General features: G+C 38.9%; 1 protein-coding gene across 1 annotated transcript in view; it reads right to left on the reverse strand.

Moving 5' to 3' along the window:
- TMC1 (transmembrane channel like 1) overlaps nt 1–12,150 on the reverse strand; it is a gene marked incomplete at both ends in the record, with an annotated part of 71,128 nt that overhangs the window by 28,704 nt on the left and 30,274 nt on the right. Inside the window, one exon of the mRNA XM_084224724.1 lies at nt 773–863. Coding sequence (XP_084080850.1) covers nt 773–863 — 91 coding nt within the window. The remainder of the gene's footprint in view (nt 1–772; nt 864–12,150) is intronic.

Here is a 12,150-nt window from a genome sequence, read left to right on the forward strand (position 1 = left end):
CCATCATCTCAATGCCCAGATGCTCAGTTATTCTTGAGCTAATGTAACCTCTTAATCATCCACAAAATCCATTGGCAGAATTCACAAAGTAATTGTTTGTGAAGAGCCATCTCCTTTTGACTGTTTTAATGTCTTCTACTGGATTTGTGTGAAGTTCCTATTTCTACCACAAGAAGAATTATTAGCTAATCATTTTTTTCATGCCAATCTTTTTTCTTTTTCTTTTTCTTTTTCTTTTTCTTTTTCTTTTTCTTTTTCTTTTTCTTTTTCTTTTTCTTTTTCTTTTTCTTTTTCTTTTTCTTTTTTTCTCTTTTTCTTTTTTTTTTCTCATTTTTTCTTCTCTTTCTCTTTCTCTTTCTCTTTCTCTTTCTCTTTCTCTTTCTCTTTCTCTTTCTCTTTCTCTTTTTCTTTCTCTTTCTCTTTCTCTTTCTTTTTTAGTTTGTCTTTTACAGAGGGCTGTCCCAAGGGAAAAACCGAACTTTGGATTCAGTCCACACAAATACCCAATTCACACCAAGACAAATTAGCTTTCACAAGATATTGAACCCTTGCAAACTCCTGTAAAACAGCTGATTTTTGTTTCGATGACATGTTTCAAAAATCAAACCATAAGCTCTCATTAGAAATATTTTAATGCAAGAGCAGTGAAAATAGAAGTTTAGAATCCATAGAGAGACAAGGAATGCTACTGTGGCAGATGAGTACACATGGCAATAATCTCCAGAAGGCTTCCCATTAGCTTTACAGGAAGTTAGGGAAACAATCAGTTTACCTTGGTCATCATCACTTTGTATGCATAGAATTTTTTTCCTTTTCCTTTTCCAAGAGCACCTTCAAACTTCTCAACAAAAAGCTGTGCTTCCCTGGAAAATGAAGGCAAAAGAAAGATATAGACTATGTTATAGTAAATGTTATATTGTCTCTATCATACTAATGCAATTTTTTTACTCCTCATAGAATTTTATAAAATCTTGTTACTTTAGTAATATTTGAAAAGGAAAGCTCAGTGTTTTTGTATTTTGCAGAAAACTCTATATGTAATGCATATGTAATGCAAAAATACAAGCAACTTCATTCACCTGATACAATACAAACATATTTGGAGCTCTCAGATATGCCTATGTCCAGTCTACGTTACTAAATACCTTTAATCACAGTCAGTCAGTCAGTAAACTGACTTTTGAAGTTCACCTACTGCCCATTTATGAGATGCAGAAACAGTTATTCCTGTTATTCTGACAGTTATTCCAACAGAAGAAAGATCTTCATGGGACACTACAGGTTCTTGGTGGTGATCACCTTTTTTGCTTTCTATAATCCTTCACTTTTTCCTACTCTTCTAATTTCTTCCTTGCTCTCTTATTTGATAGTGAATAAAACTGAATTACCGTTTTACTTACCAACATTTGATCTCTTTTGTGTCTTAGTCATGCTCTGGATATCTTTGAACCTCTCCCCTCAGTGTTCTCAGCTTAGGATGCATTCACAGGTTGGGAGAGAGATGTGTACACTAGAGCTTTGGTTCCCTTTGCCCACCCTTCTCAATACAACATTTAATTTAGCCCTTCTGAATTTCTGTATGTATCTTCTCTAGCTGTACCATTCCCAGAGTAATTTCTTTGAAATGCAGCTTCACTGGTCCCCAAAAGGCTAAAATTTTGCCGATAGAGATATAATTTAAATAAAATAAAGATGAAAGGATGAATTTTAAACTATTTTTAAAATGCCTAAAGTCCATGTATTAAAACAATAAAGAGATGAGATCAAGTACATTCTACTGTTTCCTCCATTTAATCCAATTTCCATGGATGACTCTCCACTATGTCTCTCCTGAGAAAATGTGCTCTAAAGGCTAAATGTCCTAAACCCCTGGAAAACAGATTGAGGATTCTTAACTCTCAGTGTACGCACAATGCGTAAACTGTTTTGTTGTCACACTGTATAACTTCAAAACACTCTATACTATGTTTATTATTATTATGTTGTATTGCACAAAGTACCTCAGAGAAGGTAAACTATTGGGAAAATACTAATTGTGATGCATATTGACGTTGATGCACTTTTCTTTCTTTCCAGAACTGCTACAGATAAGTTTACCAAGTGAAATTAATTATCACGCTTATATTTTCTGCTCATATATTTTATGCAAGGAAGGAAAAACATAGTGTTAAACAGCAAAATCTGGCAGCGCTACTGACAGTATAGCCGTGTAGTTGAGATAAAGGAGAATTGAAATTATGTGAGAACAAGACCGTTAGCCATGGCATAACTTTTCTAATTTAATGGTTAAAAATCTCAAAATCTATAAAAGTAGCTGTGTATTTTTATTAACTCCAAATGCTTAGGGTTATCTTCAGTCTGAAGATCTATCAAAGCCTTTCATAACTTAGACATCCACTGCAACAATTGCTTTATCTTGTAGTACCAAGGATCCAAATAAGTGCTCATAAGTGCAAAATTGAGTTATTGAATTTTATTTTGAGTCATCGAGAGCTTTCCTTATTTGAGAGCCCTCTGAGCACTCTCCCCTTCCAAGTGCTTTCACCCAACCCCTGCTGGTGAAACATCAAGGCCCGTGCAAGTTCACCTGGCCTTCTCAGGACTTCTGCATGCCTTTTCCCAGCATTTGAAATTATGAATGTTAATCTAATCACCTTTTTTCCCTCTCTATAGCAAAAGTAAGGCAAAGATTCAGATTTGAAAAGATAAAAATACCCAGCCACTCCCACATCCACAGAGCCCACCTATTCATCACATCAAGTCAGTGTCCTTTTAAGGGTGTAGATCCTTTATTTCCAATCCCATGCTTCTAGATCACATTTGTATACTGGATTTTTAAGCCTGATCTTTCTGTATTTAGCTAGTACTGACACTGATTGGGGATTCTTTATTTTCCAAGCCACTCTGAGTCCTCCAGAGATTTTACAACACACTGCTCACATACCATTTTTTCATTTTGATTCTCATAAAAATCTACAACTAAATTTCAGCCCTTCCAAGTAAATAATAGAAAACAGATTAGATCTGCTTTAGGAAACCTATGTCCAAGGGTCACCTTTAAACCCAAGCCTCAGGATCCAAAACCTAACTGTCCTGTCAACAGGTATAAGGACGTCCTGACAGCAGATGGCAGCTTCCTCCTAAATTCAGCAGTCAGTGCTGGAACAGTGTCATAAAAGCAGGAAGACTCAATAAACTGCATACCTCTCAATCTGCCAGGTCAGTATATTATATTCTACTATGACTTCTATCACTGGGTAATTCAGGCTTGTTCATGAAAATTTTCTGAAATCAAAACCTACAGAGTAGAAAACTTGTGTTTTCAGTCACTAATTATGTTATGCTGCAGAATATGAAATTTTCAAATTTTAAGTTGGGGTTTTTTTCAGAGTGAAGCAATAAGTTAGAAATTTAAGAATATAATGTGAAAACAGAAATAAATACATTAAAAAGTCCTTGAAAACATATACGAGTATTTTTACATCTCTAGATGAAACACTCAAGCTCTCCACAAACTTGTTCAGATATAAAATAAAGCTAAGCTGAAACAGGAAGGAATTTTCCACTATCAAATTCCTAAGCAATATTTATCTTAAACCCCTTTTTGACTTGTTTTAAATTAATTCTGTAAGGTTTTCTCCTAGAACTAGTTTTTTTATCCTCATCTGCTTCCTGGACCCCTACCAAGCAATCTTTCAAGTGTAATCAGTATTTAAGCTTTTTCTCCATGATAAACCAAAAAATTGCTTTTTGAATGTGGTGATCTGGACCTACAGATCTTATGCTGCTGATGCTCTTGAATGCTTTCCTGAATTCTGCTTTGCCAGTGGCTGAATTTTCCACTCTCCTTGCACCCCATCATTCATAATAATAAATAACCTAATTTTCACTGATTTTCATTTGGTTTCCCTGCATTGGACTAAGTTCATCATTGCATCACAAACAACCATTTCTTACTGAGTGGTTACAATGCAGTCAACTGAGTTGCACAAGAAAGACTGGACCAAAAAAACTGTTGGATTCACATGCGCATAATATTTATGAAGGTATTTTCATGTTTCATCATAGAAGCATGAAGCAACTCCTTTCACTTTCTTAATATATTCCTTTCCCATACTAACATGTTTGTCATATAAATGCTGAAAGAAATCAGCTAAGTCCAAATGGTGGGCTTGCAGTATCATTTTCATTTTCCTTTACACTGAATTTTACACTGGTCTAATAACAACACACTTTAATTTTTTTTTTATTAATAGAATTTCTGGCATTAATGCATTGACCATTAATGCACACTGATCATGACAAGAAGATGTTTCAAACATGCATTAAAAATCGTGGCAATAATGTTTCCAATACTTGTGAAGTAACGGCCAAAATCATCACATAGGTAATAATCACAACATAACTAATAAAAGAGTAGCACATGCTACATGACCAAAAGAGTAGTGGTGAATAGAGTTGAATCAATCTGTCATCCATTTGCAACAGTGTTCTCCAGGGCCCCGTACTGAGGACAGTCCTGCTCTATTGATCAGGATGAGGGGATGAAGGGCACCCTCAACCAGTTTGCCTCCTCAAAGGTGGTTTCAGTGAAAAGGGAGTCAGTCTCTTCTTCCAGGTACAAGCACCAGGACAAGCAACGGTCTCAAATTATTTCAGGGGAGATTTAAATTGGATATTGCAAAAAATTTCTTCACCAAAAGGTTGTCAAGCCTTGGAACAGGCTGCCCAGGGAAGTGGAGGTTCCTGGAGGTTTGAAAAAATGCGTGTATGTCATGATGAGGGACTTGGTCTAGAGATGGACTTGACAGTGCTGTGTTAATGGCTGGACTCAATGATCATAAGGCTCTTTTCCAATCTAAATTGTTTTGTATTATTGTTATGGAATTGAAAAATTATTTAAAATAAAAAGGGAATTACTTTGTGAAAGAATAGTGGAAGTATTCTTTCACTGTTGGAATAAAAGAAATCACGTTACCTTTGATGTTCTACAGGCATATCTTATATTTTGGTTGTTTTACCAATAACATTCTAAATAACATTTTCATATTGCTTATGATGCTGGAAGCATCAAACAGAATGTGCATTTATTCTCTCCTTAGCTTTTCTTCCCCCACCAGCTCTGCAGCAGATTATTCCACTAACTAATTACTCCACTAAGTATGTACTTCTGACTTCTGTTTGTAAGTTAGCTAAACGTCCTGACCTTAAAAGTTCAGCATTAACTTGGCACCATTCAGTCTGGACCAGGCTTGCCATGTCCTTTCCATGTCTGTGACACATGTTCTTGGTAAATATAGTTCAACAGATTACTTAATTAAGGTTTCTACCTTGATGTCTAAACTATCTAAATGAAATACCTTTATTTTTACTACCCTGTGAGTTTCTGTCAAATTTTGTCCTTTCCTCTATTTCTTTTGTGCTATAAATAACAGGAAGAATGAGCAAGTCTTAGAAATATTTTAGAAACCACAACAAAAACCAAAAGTACATATATACATATTCATGCCCACTTGGAAGTATTGTGATTTCACAAACATGAGGATGTGTCAAAAACAACGCAGACCAACAAAACCAAGCTTTGTAATCACTGGTATCATGTGTTAGAGGTAAATTATCTGTATCACAAGATAGGCCAAAGTGTCCCCCACTAGCTAACTGTGAATTTAAAGAAGCTTTAGAGAAAGCTTATTTAATTGAATTACAGATGCAAGAACTACTAAATGTTTCAGGGGGCCAGGCATTATTGTCCCAGAGAAGCCTGAGTTAATTATTAATACAAGGTGTGGAGTTACAGCTTCCAAAGTGCTAGGTGTACAGTACCTTAGGCACTTCAGTGCTGCAGAGGGGATGCGTTACAGCTCTTAGAGCTTGTTGCTAATGAATACAATTTGAGTGGATTGATCACATTTTTCAGTAACAGTTCAGGAAGGTTTCAGACTCTAAGAACTAAAAGCTCAACAAAAATAAATGTTGATAATCCAGGACTTTTGTTAGTCTTAGAAGACTGGCTGAAAACAGACTTCAAAGCAAATACTGTTGGGCATAGCTCAATTGAAAAGCAGTTCAGCAATAATAGTGGGCAAATTATATTGTTATTTAATACCCAGCTGGCCTCCAAGACAGCCAGTCTGGCCCCCAGGACTGTCAGTATATCCACAGTAAGAGAGATGAAATACTGATTGATGGGAGTACAAAGAGTCCAACAAAAGATGAGAAATTGCCATCATCTCACATATGCGCCTTATACATCTTTGGGTTTGTATGCTTATAAAATTTCTTATTTCCAATGCATTTGTCTTGATGGGCAGTCTAAGTCCTGTAATAAAACAAATGATGCTAGAAAAATACTGAAAAATCACCATAACGTATTCTGTCCCAGGCATGTGATCTGCTATGATGGAGTGACCACATCAGTGGAAAAGGGAAGAACATCAACCTGTTGGAGCTAGTCCAAAGGAGAACCACCAGGTTGCTCTTTGAGTAACTTGGTGAGAAGGATGGAGCCAGCCTCCTATGAGGAAAGCCCAAAAGAACTGGGTTTGCATAGCCTGGAAAAGAAAATGTTTCAAGGTGACCTAATTGCAGCCTTCTAGTACCTGAAGGGGACCTGCAGGAAAGGGGAGAGACTTCTTACAAGAGGTTGTAGTGGTGGGTCATGGGGGAAAGTCTTCCAACTGAGCTAGAATACATTTGTAATAGACATAAGGAAGAAATCCTTTACTGTGAAGGTAGTGAAGTGCTGATTTTCTAGATAAGTTGCGGATGCACTATTCCTGGAAGTGTTTGTGGCCAGGCTGGATGGGGCTCTGAGCAACCTGGTCTAGGGAAAGGTGTCCCTTCCCATAGCAGGTGGGTTGGAATAAATTTAATTTTAAGGGTCCTTCCAACCCAAACTGTTCTATGACTCTAAGTGAAGAACAGATTCTGCACTGCACTGATTTTTCTAGGGGAAAAAAATAGTTCTCACGTATTTCTTTATGATGTATGCTTAATTGAAAGTCCTTCAAAAAGCCTAAACTTGATGTTTTACTATCTTTTTTTATATAACTTGTTATTTCACTTGTTTTGATAGTGTACTAACTGTCTTGTGGTGTAACTTTAGAGAACAAGCTGGCACATCTCTGGGTTCTTGCATCCAGTTCTCTAATTATATGTTACCATAATAAGCATTGCTGTTGGATACAAACCGCACAGTTACTAATGGAATTTGTGTTTTTATAGCAGAGAATTTTGTCAATCTAAAGCACTATGAGCACTAATAAGAGAAGTGAGATGAGTATACTGGAGGCAAGCACAGTATTTCAACCCTTCCCTTTTCTTCATATTGGTGCAAAACTCAGGCAGAAAAATGCACAAACAAGAACACAGTTCCCAAAATCCAGTCCTCAGACATAAGGATAACTGTGATAACTTTCCCTGAAGGTTTTCCAGTTTGTAACAGCTGAATCTCTGGCCCATTAGCATGTTGGTTTTTTGGGGGGTTTTTTTGGTACCTTCTTCTAATTCAAAAATCACAGAATCATAGTATGGTCAAGGTTGGGAGAGACCTTTGAGACCAACCACCCACCCAGCACTACCACTGTAACCCCAAAACTAAGCTACATCACCAAAGAGCAGATCCAGATGCCTCTTGAACACCTCCAGGGATGGTGACTCCACCACCTCCCTGGTGCATCCTATTCCAAAGCGTGACTACCCTAACAGCAAAAAAGCTTTTTCTAGTATCTGATCTGACTCTCCCTCGTCTCAGCCTGAGGCCGTTCCCTCTTGCCCTCTCACTGCAGGCCCTGGAGCGGATTCAGGCCCCGACTCACCTCGGCCTCGTACAGGGAGCCACAAAAAGCAGAGAGGTCCCCCCAGAGCCTGCTCTCCTTGAGACTGAACAGCCCAGCTCCCTCAGCTGTCCCTCCTGAGAGGTGTTCTTCAGTCCTTTCAGGAGCCTCCCTGCCCTTCGCCGGACAGGCTCCGGGCCCTCAGGGTCCCTTCAAAGCGAGGGGCCCAGAACTGAGCACAGCCTTGAGGTGAGGCCTCCCCAGCGCCCGGCCCCGGGGCGGGCACTGCCCTCGTCTGCTGGGCACGCTGCTCCGGACTAGGCCAGGATGGCACCGGCCTTCTTGGACACCTGGGCACGCTGCTGCTGGCTCGTGTTCAAACAGCAGCCCCCAGGTTCCTTTCTGAAGAACAGCTCTCGAGCCGCCTCATGCCAAGATTGTAGCACTGCACAGGGGCTGCTGCAACCCCAGTGCAAGACACAGCACTTGGCCTTGTTGAACCTCCTGCAGGTGTCCTCAGCGCCCTGACTGAGCATGTCCCTCTGCAGAGCCTTCCTGCCCTCAAGCAGACCAACATCCCACCCCACTCAATATCATCTGCAGATTTAATGAGAGTGCAGTCAATTCCCATGCCCAGATCATCAATAAAAATGTTAGACAATACTGACCCCGAAACACAGCTGTGGGGAGCACTACTCGCAATTTGCCATCAGCTGGATTTAGCTCCACTCACCACCACTCTCAGGGCCCAGAAAAACAGTTAGTTTTTACCCTAGTGCACCCATCCAAGACGGTTTTTCTGGAAGACTTTGGGAGACTGTATCAAATGCTTTCTTGAAGTCTAGATAGATGACATCCACAGGCTTCCCTTCATATACAAAGCGTGTCACTTTGTCATAGAAGGTGATCAATTTGGCCAACCCCAACATGCCTTTCATCAATCCATGTTGTCTGGGCTTGATCTCTTGATTGTCCTGCATAACAGCACTCAGATAATATTTTCCCTAAATTGCCCAGAACTGAGGTTAGGCTGACAGGCCTATAGTTCCCCAGATCATCCTTCTGATCCTTCTTGTAGATAAGTGTTACATGTGCTAATTTCTAGTCAGCTGAAACTTCTCAGTTTCTCTCAGTTAAGTTTCTCTTCTTTCTTCTCAGTTAAGCAGGACTGCTTAACTGGAGAATATGTTTTGGTTCTTTCACCAGTTCTCTTATTTATGCCGGGTGGATCTCACCAGGACACGTAGACTTGTGTACATCTAAGTGGCATAGCAGGACACTAACCATCTCCTCCTGCATTGTGGGGGTGTCACTCATTTCTCCATCACCAACTTCCTGCTCAAGGAGCTGGCTATGATAAGGAAAATTGATACTGATGACTGAGACAAAGAAGGCATTAAGTAGCTCTGCCTTTCTCTCATTCCCTGTCACTATACTACCCTTCACATTCAACAAGCAATGGAGACACTCTTTGACCTTCCATTTACTTCAAAAGTATTTATACAAAGTTTTTATTGTCTTTAAAAGTAGAGGCCAGTCAGGTTCTAGTAAGGTTTTGGCTGTTCCAATCTCCCTACATACTGGTAGACCTCCCAAGTTACCTATCCCTCCTTCCAGAAAAAATACATTCTCTTTCTTTCCGGAGATCAGGCCTAATATTAACCAGGCTGGCCTTTTTCCCTAACAACTTGTCTTCCGGAATATGGGGACGGCCTGTTCCTGATTTTTTAACAATTTCCCTTTTAAAGCATAGCCATTCTTCCTGGACTCCTTTGCCCTTCAGGACTATCTCCCAAGGGTCTCTGCCAATCAGTCAATCAATCAATTTACTCCCCTCTCTAAATTTCAGTCTTGCAAGTAATAATTAATGATCATTTTCACCTGGTGGTTCTTCAGGTAACTTTGGGCTGACCTGAGTAGGCAGTGTCAAGAAGAAATGCTACAAGTTTCCTTTTCCCATAGAAAAGTTAGAGCAATGTAAACCAATAGAAGGGATATTACTAGAACAAGAAAACTACTCTGAAGGAGATTTGTCTTTGAAATGACAAAAAGTCTGGACTCTAGGCAAACTCATATACTCAGCAGCACAGACCCGCATGTGCCCAGCCCACAAGTTTATTGCTCAGGGCTAGGAGAGTGGGGATGCTGTTGTAACATCTTTTATCCCCTCTCCATATCTTCTTCCTCTCTTTTTTCACATCTCCAGACCTGTGAAGATCTGACCATGATGTCTCAAGGTAAGCTTAGAGTCTGACAGTATCAATACAGCTCAACTTCAAACTGCAGAGGGACACTGAATCAGAGCAGTATCCTCATCAAGTCACAGTTCTTCAGAGAATAATCACAGGCTGTTTGAAATGCATCTTTTTAGACACAGGGATGTAAATTAGAAGTAGAGTTGATCTAAATTGCCAGTGTAGTTCTATTAAGAATGCCATTTCCGCACTGAGCTTACATCTTTTGACAGAAAGTGTCTTCTGCAGAGTAACTAGTTCTACATCTGTGTTCTAAAATGGTTGTTCATTCATGCATTTCCTAAAGAATGAAGGAAAATATTTACCATTTAACCAAGTAATCACTAGAGTTAAGTATAAATCATATTTCCTACCCCCTATACAGTTTTAGCTATGAAGAAAAATTTCTTTGAAAATGCTTAAACAAGTTTTTAAAATTATTTTAAATGTCTTGATTTTTAAAAAAACACACATTTAATTGGAAATTAAATCTTTCCCCCAAAACTGTTTGTTTTGACAGCAGTTCTTTTAAAAAAACAATATTAAAATGAAAAGTCCAAATTGATATTAATATTCACCATTCAAAATAATATAAAAAAGTATTTTTTGGTCTTGTTGCCATGTATTACAGGATAGCACTTTTTTTCCATTCTTGGAAATAAAGTTGCTAATACAGAACAAACATGAAAGTGGGAGCTGGCTTATATAATTACATAACATTTGTCATAAGGCTGTGAAGAAACCTCCAACGAAGTATCTCTTGATTGTGAAAGCTGGAATACAAAGAATAGGGCAATTTGCTCTTCTACCTGTAAGGAGATAGTTTGGCTTTTTCACCACAATATTCTAAATCCTTCACAGGGAAAGAAGCAGATGACAGGAGGAAGTACTTGCTACACAAAGTACTTACTAACAATGGTTCACCAAAAGTTTCAAGAGCCAGAAATACTAACAAAGGTTATTCAAAAGTCACATTATTGATCTAAAAGTTTAAGGGCACATACAGCCAGCATGTGTCTATTTTTCTTACATACAAGAACAATGCCAACAATGCCAATCTATTGGACTAATGATTCTGTTATAAATCTTAAATTACTTGCTAAAATACAGAACATAGATACCTTAAAACATGCTGATACTATTGTAACTGTAATCATAATAGAGCACCTATTTATAAGATAAAATTTTTACTTCAAGCAGCGTAAAAACTCCAGGCCTTGTCTTGCAACTCAGTTGAACTTAGGCTCCAAAGAAACAATTACAAAAGCAGGGATCTATAAAATACACTCTATAACTATATTTTGGTATGTAAATCCTGAAATCAGAATTAAATGGTTTAGGCTGTAAAGAACATTATAGATCACTTATTTCCAGACCCTCTGCCATGAGCAGAACATGTCTTACTAGGCCAGGTTGAGCAGAGCTCCAATCCAGCTTGTCCTTAGACACTTCCAGAATGGGGCATCCACAGCTTCTCTGGGCAGCTTCATCCAGTGTCCCTCTACCTTCATTATAGAGAACATCTTCCCTATATATACTCTGAATCTAAATTCTATAAGATTTTATTACCATTTTTCTTTAAGGTTTTATTACTTCTTGTCTAATTACCACATCTTCTTGTAAAAATCTGTTCCAATCTCTCTTAGAAACCCCCTTTAAGTATGGAAAGGCTGCTATAAGGTGTCTCTAGGGCTTTCTCTTCTCCAGGCTGAGAAACCCAACTCTCATAGCCTGCATCCTTAGGAAAGCTGTTCCAGTCTCCTGACCATTTCTGTGGCCCTCCTCTGGAACTGCTCAAGCAGGTTCATGTCTTTCCTGTACTGAGGACCCCACATTCCAGGTAGAGTCTCACTACGGTTGTTTGGAGGAACAGAATCCCTTCCCTCACCCTACTGGCCACGCTGCTTGGGTTTGGTTTGCTGGGCTGCAAACCCACATTGTAGGCTTTCCTTTGACTTTGCATCCACCAATACCCCCAAGTCCTCCAAAGGGCGGTCCAAGCAGACACTGAGCACCAACACCCTAGGTGTGACCATTCAGACAATTTCTTAGGAACCTTACAGTCCACACATTTAATATGTCTCATTGCAATTGGGGGAGAAGGAGTTTGTGGAATAGTCTGTCAAAGATCTTACAGAAGT

Source organism: Fringilla coelebs (assembly GCF_963513975.1).
Source record: "Fringilla coelebs genome assembly, chromosome: Z".
Lineage (NCBI taxonomy): Eukaryota > Metazoa > Chordata > Aves > Passeriformes > Fringillidae > Fringilla > Fringilla coelebs.